General features: G+C 30.6%; 1 protein-coding gene across 1 annotated transcript; it reads right to left on the reverse strand.

The window, feature by feature from the left end:
• Positions 1 to 6,621: 6,621 nt before the first annotated feature.
• Positions 6,622 to 14,003, reverse strand: LOC139500239 (uncharacterized). The gene is made up of 5 exons (XM_071288983.1): positions 13,822 to 14,003; positions 10,429 to 10,576; positions 9,755 to 9,949; positions 7,903 to 7,985; positions 6,622 to 7,218 (listed from the first exon to the last, which is right to left on the reverse strand). Exons 2-5 carry the CDS (start codon positions 10,565 to 10,567, stop codon positions 7,180 to 7,182), a joined length of 456 nt encoding a protein of 151 aa, XP_071145084.1. The 5' UTR covers positions 10,568 to 10,576; positions 13,822 to 14,003; the 3' UTR covers positions 6,622 to 7,179.
• Positions 14,004 to 14,057: the final 54 nt, after the last annotated feature.

Here is a 14,057-nt window from a genome sequence, read left to right on the forward strand (position 1 = left end):
TGTTTTGTTACGTGTTGTCTTTTTTATACCCCCAGTGAAGATGGGGTGTATTATTGTATACCAACGTATGTCTGTCAACACTTTGTACAATTTCTTGAATACACTTTTATCCAATTCTCTTAGATTTTAACAAAATCTGGCAGTAGCAGTCCAAATTTCAAGCCCTTCTACTCATATCCCTTTTAAAGGACATACAGATTGTATTCATTATCTAGTGGCGGGTCACCATATTGTGATAAGTCTGTCCGTCTGTAACAAATTGTGTTCACTCTATACCTAGAGAGCCGTTATAATTTCATACTTTATACTTGATATGTATATTAACCAACACCACAGGCTGTGTCATAATGCTTGTACAACTTCCTATGTCAAAGTTCAAGGCCAAAAACTTAGCTCTCGAACCCATGTCCTATGGTAAAGATCATGTCCGCTCTTTATCTTGAGAACTGTTATGACTTCTAAGTTATATTTATAATTGACATGCATATTAACCAACACCAGAGGTTGTGTCATAATGTATGTACAACTTCCTATGTCAAAGGTCAAAGTCAAAAACTTTGGTTCAATTGACGACCCCATGTCCTATGGTAAAGATCATGTCCTCTGTATATCTTGAGAACCATTATGATTTCAAAGTTTATAATTGACATGCATATTAACCAACACCAGAGGTTGTGTCATAATGTATGTACAGCTTCCTATGTCAAAGGTCAAAATCAAAAACTTTGGTTCAGTTGACAACCCCATGTCCTATGGTAAAGATCATGTCCTCTGTATATCTTGAGAACCATTATGTTTATACTTCACAGGTATATTAACCCTTTCCTCCATAATGACGCTTTTTGACGCCACCCCCTTTACTCCATAATGACACCTTTTGACGCCTGTGTAGTACCTCAGTTGAAACACTTCGACTACAAAATGTCTGCATCAGATAAAAAAAAATTAGTATCCAATATGAAAAGGATATTCATGAGAATATCTAATTTGAATTTCATTGATGAAATATTTATTTTCACAATGCATTAATACTTTAAACCCGATGATTTTTTTTTTATCAAAAAAAATCCAATGCAAATCAAGTAAGAAAAAAAATCCATGGAGGAAAGGGTTAACCAACACTAGAGGGTTGTTCTCCTGAACATGCTTGAAATATTTGCCAATGGACATATAGCAACCAACAATCAATCAATTATATTGTACCTGAGAAACAGACCAAACCACAAAAACAACCCTTCTAGACACAAATTAAGGTTGAGGTATTGACTTGACTTCGAAAACATTACCTTGATCACTGATCCATGAAATGAACTTGCAAGGATATCATGTACCAAATAAAATAATCCTATAACTCATAATATGCAAGAAATTCATATGACAAAAAAGCTACAAGTATATTGTAAGCAGTCAAAGAACCATCAAAATGAGGTCAAGGACAATGAGACATGTGTCAATTGGGAACTTCATTACATGAGACATCTTTATACAAGGTATGAAGCATCAAGTTCTTCTGCCTTCTGAAATATTAAGCTTTATACAAATAGTTTACATTGTCTTTCATATTGCCGCTTTCATCCCAGGTGCAACAATAATGGAAAACAAAACATTACAAAGTGTTGATGGAAACGAAGTGCATATTCTCATATCTGCAAAAAGGCCAAGTTCATGTTTTGCTATGTATGGGACACTCCAAAAATTAATCAGTTTGAAAAATGCAACAGGATGTCAAAGGTTGACACTGCCATTATGCACAGAATGTATTCAGACAGGTACAGCGTACAAAAGACTAACAAACAATACAACAAATACTGCTAGCAGGCATATGTTAAGGAAAAACGTCATCAATTACAAAAACAACTTTATTTTAGTTTATCAAAGTTGTAGGATAATAAAATATAGTTTCTTATACAGTATGAAAACAACAACAACCAAATGTCAATAAAATATTCAACAAATTAAGCTGAGCAAGTAATAAACATAACAAAATTTCATGAATACAGGTGAGTGCAGAGAGTCCCTCTTTCTTCATCTTTCCTTTTATATAATGTGAAAAAATATTCACCGGAGCAAACTGGCAGATCAATCATGTTAAGGAATGTCTGAGTCTACTTGGCTCTATTTAGGCCATAGATTTTGCAAAATTAAATATTTCCATCATCATTTTATTTAAATTCAGCCAGTCAGAACATTATTATATTACCAAGAGAAATCTGGTATGACAGCCACTGAGACAACTGTCCATGAAGAACTTTTAACAATTATTGCATGTCACTTAATGTCCTTTATCAATGAGTTCATTGAAAAATTAGCTGACAAAGTAGTACAAAAAGATGACATTTACTTGAGAAATTCCTGATAGATTTGGCCATTTGGTTGAGTAATAATGAAATATACATATGAAAAATACCTGCCATATACCTACTAATCTACTATACAAAAAATGTACTCTCCAAAACATCATAAAGACCTTCTATATAGATTCCCTCTTAAACTTGATAATTGCTTACAAAAGTTTCTGACTATATAAATCCCTTCAACCATTTCTAGGAAATAAATATACAATATTTCTACACTTTATATATTGGTCTTGTTTATATTAACATATAGTACTGTACAGTATAGTAATTTATGGAGTTTATTATAATGCTGCTTATAAAATATCAATATCCTTTTAAATAACTATTCTACTAAATAGATTATTGTATTTATCCTAAGAATTATGTGATTGTCAAAATATTTTTGTTGTAGTTTTTGTGGTGCATTATACAGTTGACTAGTATATCATTATTTTCTGCAAGACACGGATGAACTTTGAATTAAATGCCATGGAATTAAGTAATGGTCTGTGAAAAAATTACGCAATTCCTGAATTGAAATTGATTACCTATATAATCAACGAAATTTTTCACAAAAAAATGATTTAATGACCAAAATTACTTCTGTTGTTTTTATGAATATTTGGGTTTAGTAAAGCAATTTGACCTTCCTTTCCAATATATGTACAAAATAAAATATTCCAGCTATATTTATTGATTCAAAATACATTTACCAACCAGGGTTTTCTGCTAATAACAAGAACAAAAGTATTGGATTAATTAATCATATGACAAAAAGTAATAAGATAATTTAACTCTGCTAAAAAAAAAAATATAATGCAATGTCAGAGTTTGTTTGTTTTTTTGTTTTTTTTAATCTGAACAGTTTTTACCACAATTATATAATATGGTGAGAACATAGTCTCATAACCTTTTAAACAAAGGTAAACAATAGCATATTTGCTATGCCAACAAGTTATTATAAGGTATTGCTTATAATCTAGAAAAAGTAAAAAGGTTTTAACTGGCCTGAATTAATGGTTTGGAACATGGACTTGCATTCTCCCTGAGCTTTACTAATTAAAATCACTTAAAAAATATTCTCTGCTAAATGCTATTATTCAGTGTATTCCAATGAATCATCTGAATAGACTTATAAAAAAATTAAGCATGGAATACAGTAAAGTATCATGTTGATAGAGTGATGTCAAATGGTAAATAAAATAGGGTCAACACAAAATAATATATACATATAATCATATTCCTTATAAAAACATTAGAAATAGCCTTCTTTTCTTTTAAATTTGTGGAAAACATTCAACTCAATACAGTTAAGGTCAAAAATATATAATGAACAAAGCCTGCCGGTCCATTATTTTTTAAAAGTCAGCTGAGAATCTACGTATTATTTTAATATTCTCAGACAAATCTTGTAAAGAGATGATGACATCAGATGGATAGGGCAAACCCAATCAATAATTAAGAATAAAGTTTTCTTTAAAAAGCAGTAACACGTAAGCACCATCAATGACATGGAAGACAGATTTCTATATGGCACATAATACAACCTTATCTAAAGGTTTCTAGTGAGCTATGGCACATCAAGATCAACCATCACGCAAAATTTATTATAGGTAATAAAAAAAATTTCATTCAAAGTTGATTATATGAAGTGAAGAAAAATAACTTTGAAAATCTATTTGTTGGTTTCAAAAAAAATAAAAATTGTCTTGACCTAGAAACAAAATAACTGTTTACATGTGATAACTACATGATCATTAAGTTATTGTGTCATTCAAGGTCAAATTGAATTCAATACAAAGCACTGGCTAAGGTGATCTTCATATGCCACAGCTCAAATGAAATATAAAATTGAATACAAAAGCTTCAATATTTGAATGTACAAAACCAAAATATCAACAAGAAATAAGGTTTCTGTAATAAACTAATAACTTGATTATTATGCAAAAAAATAAATATATTATAACAATTTTGTAACTATTCATATACAGTCAAACTGTGTTGTGTCTATCTTGTTTGTGCAAAAAAAAAAACCCAGATAAGTGAAGATATTTTTTCAATCTCAATAGAATTTCTGATGTTTTAACTAAATTGAGTCTTACTAAATTGTTTTGAAATCTCAATTAACCTGAGAATAGTTTGAAGACACTGAAAGAAAAGTGAACATCATTTAACCCTGATGTGCCAAGGTGCAAGGTACAAAAAAAAAATAAAGAAAAATATATTTTCCACAAATTATACTATCGTGTTCATTCATATGTCTGCATAAAATTCAGACAAGCATGCTTTTTAAAATAATTGATCAGGTTGAAAATTGTGTTTATGGAACACTTTTGACTCGCAAACTTGAGGTTATTAAGGAATAATTTAATTTTGGATGTAACACGTCTTCTGATTGGCTGACGTTATTTTGTTATCAGCCCATAGACATAATTTAGTCATGTGACCGTGACGTCATCAACGTTTATATGGTTTTCTACGGTTTAAAATGGAATTCAGAATTAAGTTATAAGAAATGACTGTAATATTTTTTTCTGTCTATTCGAAATAACATAAACAAGAATGTGTCCAAAGTACACGGATGGCCCACTTGCACTATCCTTTTCCATGTTCCATGGACCGTGAAATTGGGTAATTATCTAATTTGGCATTAAAATTAGAAAGATCATATCGTAAGCAACAAGTGTACTAAGTTTCAAGTTGATTGGACTTCAGCTTCATCAAAAACTACCTTGAACAAAAACTTTAACCTGAAACTCCCACTTTCATTTTCTATGTTCAGTGGACTGTGAAATTGGGGTCAAAAGTATAATTTGGCTTAAAAATTAGAAAGATCATCTCATAAGCAACAAGTGTACAAAGTTTCAAGTTGATTGGACTTCAGCTTCATCAAAAACTACCTTGACCAAAAACTTTAACCTGGACGGTCGGACGGACGAACAGAGCCACAGACCAGAAAACATAATGCCCCTCTACTATCGTAGGTGGGGCATAAAAATGTGGTGCACACTGAATAACGTGCGAAGCGGGTTATTTAACAGTGTGCACCACAATTTTTATGTTATTTCGAATAGACAGAAAAAATATTACAGTCATTCCTTAAATGAATTAAAATACCCAGCCATGAAAGATGAGACAATTATCAAAATATAATTAATTGATAAAAGTTATTTATCAGCCAACTATTGTACAAATAAATTCTCTTGTTTTTCTCCTTCCATATTGAGTATACAGAATATATTTCGGTGTGCATACATAAAAAATAGAAGATGTGGTATGATTACCAATGAGACAACTCTTCACAACACACCAAATGACACAGAAATTAACAACTATAGGTCCCCATATGGGGTTCAATCTGCCCGCCACGATTCAACTATAGTTTGGTGTTTTTTTTTGGGGGGGGGGGGGAAATCAGAGACAACTATTTGGATTTTTACAACTTAAAATCTTAAGTCCTGGGTATAAATTAATGGATAAAAAGATATATGTACATTGTCCAAAATAAAAATTTATTTGTATTTGTACTCACTTCTAAACAGGAGAAAAGCTTATACAACTGTACAAATAAATTTTCTATTTTCCAACAATGTACAGATATTGTATATGTAAAAAGATTATAAACTGCTTTACATAGAGATACATTCAACCAATTTGACAACAAATATATATACATGTATATTGAGACAACAGTAGTTTATATAAAAGAAGACAAAAAACAAGGTAACATATAAAATCTTAGGAAATTATTAACATAAAAAATTAAGGAATGTTTTGGAAAAATTTGATTTTACATTGACGTGACTTCTTATTTAATTACAGACACTTTTGTATAGTACAATAACTTAAATACATAAAACTACAACTTGATGAAAATATAAAAATATATAACATAGTAGCCAGCTAGATAATAACAATGGTAAGTATTTCAGCATTTTTTGGGTAGACCACAAATCTAGGGTGCTCGCATAATGCAGATTAACTGCATAAAAACATAATATAATATCCTGTTCACCTTTTAAAAATGAAAAAAGCACCTTTCCCTTGGCAAGGATTTGAGCAATTAAGACAATAATAATTATTATTGAATCATAAATTTGGTTTGAGCTATTAAAGTAGAAAAAAGTTAAGTAGGTAAATGTTTTGATATGCAAATCTTTAAGAAAAAAATCTGTGTTCAGTGTAATATAAGTTAACAGATTCTGATAAACATTCCCACAGTCTTTCAAAATCAATATCACAAATAACAAATGTACAATATCATTGTGCCATATCAGTTGCATAATTTTTTCCCCAGCATAAAGCCATTTTGATATTTATCATATCACAATATTTAAAACAACAACAATATCATCACATGTGTAGTCAACTCTTTTCATAAAAAAGTAATTAAAACTTTATAAAATGACTTCATAGTTAAATATAAAAATATTTCAATATCATGTGATCCACTTGTAAAACTGTTTTCATCATAAAATAAATGAGCATGTCTTCATGATTCTTTTAAAATTAAACATGTAAAAAACAGTCACCAAATGAAGTGCCACCATGAACTGTAAAAATTAAACATTACAAAATTCTTATATCAATAAAAGTTTGCGTAAACTGCCACTATTATTAAGTTTTTAAGTAAGCAAAATGTACATTAAAAAGTCATAGCACAGCTCTTTACATCTTCTGTAAGCACAGCAAGGTGCTCCACATCATTTTTATATATAAAACAAAATATGAAACATCTTCCAGTCACTGTACAGCTATTTAGATGATAGATAAACACATTATTAGGCTCCAGAATGGACACACAACTGCACATTTAAAGCTGCCACAGAGAGACTTAAACATTTCAACTTGTGTACAGATGATTGATAACAACTGAAAAATCCTACAAGACAAAAACGTTTCATCTATGTATTCTAATTATGAACAAAAACCTAACGAAAAAAAGTTCAACTACTGTATTCAATAAAATTATTGTGTCACTTATTGAGCACAAGAATATTTACTTTCAATTCAATTCAAATTCTAATCATTTAATAAATTTTACTAACAAACTTTACAAATTGTTTTGTGCTGCAAAAGTTTTTTTATTATAGTGAAAGTGCAACCAATTCTCAGTAATACATCAAGACATACATACATGGACAAATTCAGAAGCAACTTATGTTACAGGTAATTGAATATACATGGCCCACAGAAAAGGTAAATATCCAAATTGTTTTATCCTTAAAGGCTATTTCCCTGAGAGCACAGCCCAAAGTAAACTAATTTTTAATGGTTAACATTTTGAATATTCATTGAAGTCACAATTGTTTTATAATACCTTGCTAACAGTAGAAGTGCCTTTTGGACCATTAAATAAGCATTTACCTGATTGTAGTAATAGATTAACAGAAAAATTATGTTAGAAAATTATTTTGTGGCTAAAAATTTCTCTTATGTAGAACTAAGGTTGACTATTCTGTAAAATATTGATGGACCTGATTTTGTTGCCTTACTTTACATAAAAGAAAATAAGACAGCATATAGTTTGTTGATACTAATATTTAGATCAATAGTATGTACAAACCTGTGGACTTGTAAACAAGAAAGATTCTGCAACAAAGTAGTCTTTCTCTGACATGCAATATTTCCATAGGTGTAAAACTTTACCTGAAATAAGAAGATTACACTACAAGATATTTTTTTCTTCTTAAAGCTAAAAAAAAAATTACAAGCTCCACGTCTGCAGGCATTACAGAAAAAAACCCCACCAAACCAAGAACAATTTGAAGGTCCAAGGCCTGTACTTCTACCAAAATGCAGTGAAGAGGAATGAAAAGCAGACTTGATATTTAAGTCATATACCAAAATATAAAATCAGTTTTAACAAAATAATAAACACTGACTGGCAGGGGCATACAATTCTAAACATATACACAATGTATTTTCCCCATTGTTGGCACATTCAATACATTTATAGTTAATAAGAAAACATCTACAGTAAGTCTTTTAATGAAGAAATTATAGTAAGCAACCAATAATAAGGCCTATTGCAGTAGAAAAAATTAAAAAAAAAAAAAAGATAATAAAAAAGGGAAAATCTCCAGAAGTTTTTTGTCACGTTTTTTAATTCCTGCATTTGCGAAGACTGCAGAAATCTACTTCCTTCTTCTGGTCTTGTTGTCATGCGACTTTGAGTAGTCTAGTAAAATATAGGAACTCAAGGAACATAAAAAAAATTCATAAGGGTTCCACGGAACCCAGTGTCTCGCCTACTTTTGCTGTTAATCGCAGACTCAACAAAAATGAGGAAAAACATCAATAAAAATTTCCCTCTCGATACTGTCTTTTGATTGAAAGAAGCTTCCAAGTTTGGTAAAAAAATCCAGGATAGTTTATGAATCTAATAAATGTTTTATAAACTTTAACTGCAGACTGTATGTAATGTTAACTGGAAGAAAAACTAAGTCTATTTATAAGTAAAATACGGAAAAAGTGAATTTTTTTTTTACAAAATTTACTTCTGAATAATATCTTATGATCAGAAACAAGCTTTTGTCTAAGTTTGGTAGAAATCAAGGATAGTTTAAGAACATTATAAAAATTTTAAAAACTTAAACCACAGAGTGAATGTTTTGTTTCTGGCAAAAAAACTAAGTCCATTTATAAGGAAAATACGGAAAAGTGGAAATTTATTTTTACAAAATTTTCTTCTTGATACTATCTTATGATCATAAACAAGCTTCTGTCCAAGTTTGGTACAAATCAAGGATAGTTTATGAAAGTTATTAAAATTTTAAAAACTTTAACCACAGAGTGAATGTAATGTTTCCTCGCAGAAAAACTAAGTCCATTTATAAGTAAAATACGGAAAAAATGGAATTTTATTTTTACAAAATTTACTTCTGGATACTTTCTTATGATCATAAACAAGCTTCTGTCCAAGTTTAGTAGAAATTCAGTATAGTTTAAGAAAGTTATTAAAATTTCAAAAACTTTAACCACAGAGTGAATATTTGTGGACGCCGCCGCCGCCGACACCGACGACGACGGAATGTAGGATCGCTTAGTCTCGCTTTTTCGACTAAAGTCGAAGGCTCGACAAAAAACAATTTCATTTTTAATAATTCTTTGTCTTTGTTATGAATAAACGTTAACTGATGATCGCGTTTCTTTGTTTACATTGAACATGAGGTCATAACTTTAATGATGTCACAAGTAAAATCCCTAACAATAGATTCAAAGTCGGAAACGTTACGGTATTTCGGTTTCTTTTTTAACAGATTTTAAAGTTATAAAAAATAATTCTTGCAGACTTTGTCCCCTTCACAGGTAATGACTGCCTCATATTAATTGATTCAATCAACAACGAAATATTTTCCATGGACATTATGACCTACATGTGCAATTCTAACATAGTTATCTTCCTTCACCCATACCTGTAACAGATCTTGAGTAATTTCCTGCATCGTCTGCAATGAAGTAGCTTCCGTCAGCAACTGTTATCTGTTCATATTTTTGTAGATTGACAAATGTGTCCCCTTTCAATGGAAGGAATAATGAGGTTCCAGTGAGTTTCCAATCTGTTGTGACATAGGTACTGCTGTTCCTTGGAAGTAAAACAAACTGTCTTCCTGAAAATTATAGGCATTTTCCTTTCATATCATTTATTGCAAAAACAATTATAAACTATAATCTATACTAACTTATAGTGAAATAAGAAGAAAAATTAACAATTTCATCTATTTCACTAAATAGCAATGCAAGACTCAGGGAACATGTTGAATATAATGATTTTTTGTATTATAAAGTTATCAAATTCTCAACTTTTTCTCCACATCCGAGACTATTGTACCTATTGGTGGTCTTAGGCTGCTGATAACTCTTTGGTCAGGTTGTTTTCTCTTTGACACATTCCCCATTTTTGGTCAGGTTGTTTTCTCATGGACACATTCCCCATTTCCATTCTCAATTTTATGATTTGTATTCTATTTTGTCTTCAGTTGTAGATTAATTGATTTGAAGTAAGCATGTAAAACTAACTTTTCATCTTTTGTCGACTCTTACTGAGATCTTTCTTTATAAGTGTGTTCAAATTGATGATTTTACAAACCTGACATGATAGCTGATGTCACATTTTCTGTTGTCATTTCAAATTTTCTCTTCTTTGTTTGTATTTCCATATTAGCACAAAAATCCATGTCAATTGTGTTGTTATTATCAAAATGATAATCAGTGTCACTTGACTGCATCTCTTCTATCTGAAGATAAAAAATATAACTACAGTCGCATTCATGATTGATATAGAGTTTTAATTCCAATTCCTTCCTTTTTATCTTAACTTTTTGCTATTTGAAAAATTGACTAGGACTCAGTACTAATTTGGAACAAAAAGTCTAACAACTTAATACAGAGTTCACTTTCCATGCCCCATTATCATAAAGAATTCTGAATCTTGCTTGTTGAAAATTTAGTGTTATCCTTGAAAGTATCTTTCTTTATATCATTTTGACACTACTTTTATGCTGATTCTCATTAATTAGTGTTAACTATACCAAGAAAGATAACACCAGAATGAAATGTGATGAACTAACAAAATTATTATTCAATTTTTTTTTATTGTATTATTTCATGAAGGTATGTCATAATCAGATGATATCGGACATTTTACGAGTGTTAAAAAGTTTTCATGCAAAATAAAGAACATTTTAAAAATGTAACTAAATGACTGTTAAAGAAAGAAGTTAATAAATTATTATGAAGGAAGGAAAATTTTAACAACTGCAGTATATTATCTAGATAAAAGAACTTAGATTACAGGTGTTATAATAAACAACGGCATGCAGGATGTTCCAATTTGCAGGTATAATATATCATGTATCAATGATAAGCTAATTTGTCTCTGGTCTTACATACTTTTAAGATGTTAAAAATTAATAATGTCGAGCTCACCTGTTAATTAATGCTAAATTATGCAGAGATGCAATAAATTTTCTAATTAGAAACAGTTCAAACTTTCCCACATTCGCATTTTATTTATTTTAACACCAAAGGAATACTTTTGCGGCCTATAGACTACTGCTCTGGGAGAAAAAGGAAGGAACAGTTTTGCTGTTTCGTATGGTAATTTGCGGCAACGCTTTATAATGGCAAACTGCATTCTAAACAACGATTTAGTATCTAAAGCAGCATTTGACAAAAAAACTTGAAATGCATAACATCGTACATGGTATATTAAGGCACAATAAATCCCAATCGTGTGTCTTTTATATATATCTTGTCTGTTATTTCAAACAAAATGGCGTCAATGTGAAATATAAACATGGGATTTTGAAAAATCATAGCTAATTCGTTTTTATCACCATTTTCATAAAATGAACACTATGCGATAGAAAAAAGACTAAGCTTTTAAATTATATGTCAATGTCACATCTATTTCAAGTAGTTATTTAACTTATACCAAAATACAAAGTGTCGATGTATTTGTTGACGCACAACTTCAAATTTTCAACATGTTTCGAAATAAAATCATATATATTGTACCAATTACATTTAGCATTCGTAATTTAGATCAAACTGTAGAAAAATATTCCTTCTTTAAAATGATATCTCATTTTCTCACTTTTTTCTTTCTACTTTCCAATATAATAAAGAAATCGTAGTGCACTCCCAGATTGATAGACATATTTTGACAGAATATTGAAACTCAAAACTGAAATTTCGAAAAATCGTAGAAAATTCTTAAAAGTTACAAGAAACTTCAAAAAGAGCCTAAGCGATAGAATAAGGTTTCAGCTTCATAATGATATCAACTGTTTTGTTTTGCACTTCGCAGTTTTCAAGTTTTTAGAAAAAAATCAAAACACAGTATTTTTTGTTTAGTAATCCGGATGAAACTCCCTCAATTTTCAAGACCGAGGTCTATTCTAATGAGAATTTACTCAATACAATATTACAAACGTATGTTTGATGAGGCATTAAAATGATACCCAAGGCCTTACTTTTTGCTAGGAATAAAAGTTTATTCTTGATTTCGGGTTTCTCTCTCATTTATATCGTCTCAAGCAAGATGACCCCGTGAATTAAAAGACCGATTTATATGACAGGAAATGGAACTCCGTCATGATTTTTTATATTATTCATCATACTTCCGCCTGAGCCAGACATGGTTTATAACTCTGCGGGTGCGCTGTTGGTATCCCGATTGATCTCGAGCCGCGTTTCCATTCCTTTTAAATATACAATTCCTTGCTGAAACTAATGAAGAGAAGAAACTATTGAAAAAGTAAGTCGTTCTGGTTGAAAAGTACTCCAATTTTATGATGACTGACTGTTCAAAAAGGGTCATGGCACAATTAATAAGCAAATATTTTTCTATATTTTATGAACATTGATAAAATCAACAACTCCTGTGGTCAATAATTTCAGGTAACTTGAAACTTTGATTTGGGTATTGACCAAATCCTTGTTTTCTTTTCATGAATGAGTAACACTGGTTGACTCAGGGTCAGCCAGCATAGATGATGTCGTTTAGCAATTGATAACTTTCCAATTTCAGTTTTAAGGATGAACAAGGCTGTTCCTGTTGATTTGGGTTCTGGTTCATTTGGGGAAAAACTTAGTCGTCGGACATCACAACTAAAAGATTTTTTTTTTGTAACATCAATGCATGTTTTTTGTGAAAAGTCCACTAATTTAATTAAAAGGTTGTGTATAGACTCTCACTTTGACGAATTGATAAAAGCAATATGACAGGAAAAGGTTGAAATGTGAGAGTCGTCTATAACTGTTACATTCAACAAAATTAAGTTTCTCATTTGAAGAACTATTTAAACATTTAAACTTAATTCAATTAATGAAGCTTGGCACAGGCACTTGTTTCTATATATTTACGTTGATAGTGGGTCTTCCCATGGATAGAAACAAGTGCCTGTGAAGCTAGGCCTGAGTTAATCAAAATAATTATGACATATTGTAAGGCGTCAAAGCAAAAAAGCATAGTCGCCTTAATTTGTGTTTTCTTTATTGAGTTAAGCCTTCCAATTGATATTTTATAGTGTTTTTTTATGTTGTGATGTTATACTATTGTTTTAGAAAAGGGAGGAGGTTTGGTACCATTAAAATGTTTGCACCTGTTTAAGTCAGGAATCTGATGTACAGTAGTTGTCGTATGTTAATGTATAGTTCATACGTGTTTCTCGTTTTTCAATTTTATATACATTAGACCATTGGTTTTTTTTGTCGAAAGGTTTTACACTGGTAATTTTTTGGGCCCTTTATCAGTCTTATAGCTTGCTGTTTGGTGTGAGCTAAGGCTCCATGTTGAAGGCCGTATCTTGACCTATAATGGTTTACTTTTATAATTGTCATTTGGATGGAGAGTTGTCTCATTGGCACTCATACCACATCTCCCTATATCTATTTCAAGACCTCAAAATAATTTAATATTTGGACTGGATAAAGTCAAAGACAACTTTGGGAAGTTTCATTGTCAAATTGTCATCACCTTCTCTGCTATTTTCTATGTGTATTGGGATGCTTAGGTGTAAAATATCTTCTTTTTCCTACACCAGTGTTACATTTTATTGGAATGTCACTGATTTTGTTTCCTATGGTGTAAAACGAAAGAAGACAAAAAACGTCAACAATAAATAATCTGGAACCTACAACTGTCAACTAAAGCTTTATAAGAATGTTTGTGTTATTGTAACCAGTTGTAATATTTTTAACCTGGGTTCCTGT

This window comes from Mytilus edulis, chromosome 1, assembly GCF_963676685.1.
Source record: "Mytilus edulis chromosome 1, xbMytEdul2.2, whole genome shotgun sequence".
Lineage (NCBI taxonomy): Eukaryota > Metazoa > Mollusca > Bivalvia > Mytilida > Mytilidae > Mytilus > Mytilus edulis.

Coding starts and splice junctions, on each gene's coding strand:
- LOC139500239 (XM_071288983.1), bottom strand. CDS start 10,567: ATGCAGTCAAGTGACACTGATTATCATTTTGATAATAACAACACAATT. Junction 9,950..10,428: donor GACATCAGCTATCATGTCAG/GTTTGTAAAATC, acceptor TATAATTTTCAG/GAAGACAGTTTGTTTTACTT. Junction 7,219..7,902: donor TCTTGTTTACAAGTCCACAG/GTTTGTACATAC, acceptor TTTGTCTTGTAG/GATTTTTCAGTTGTTATCAA.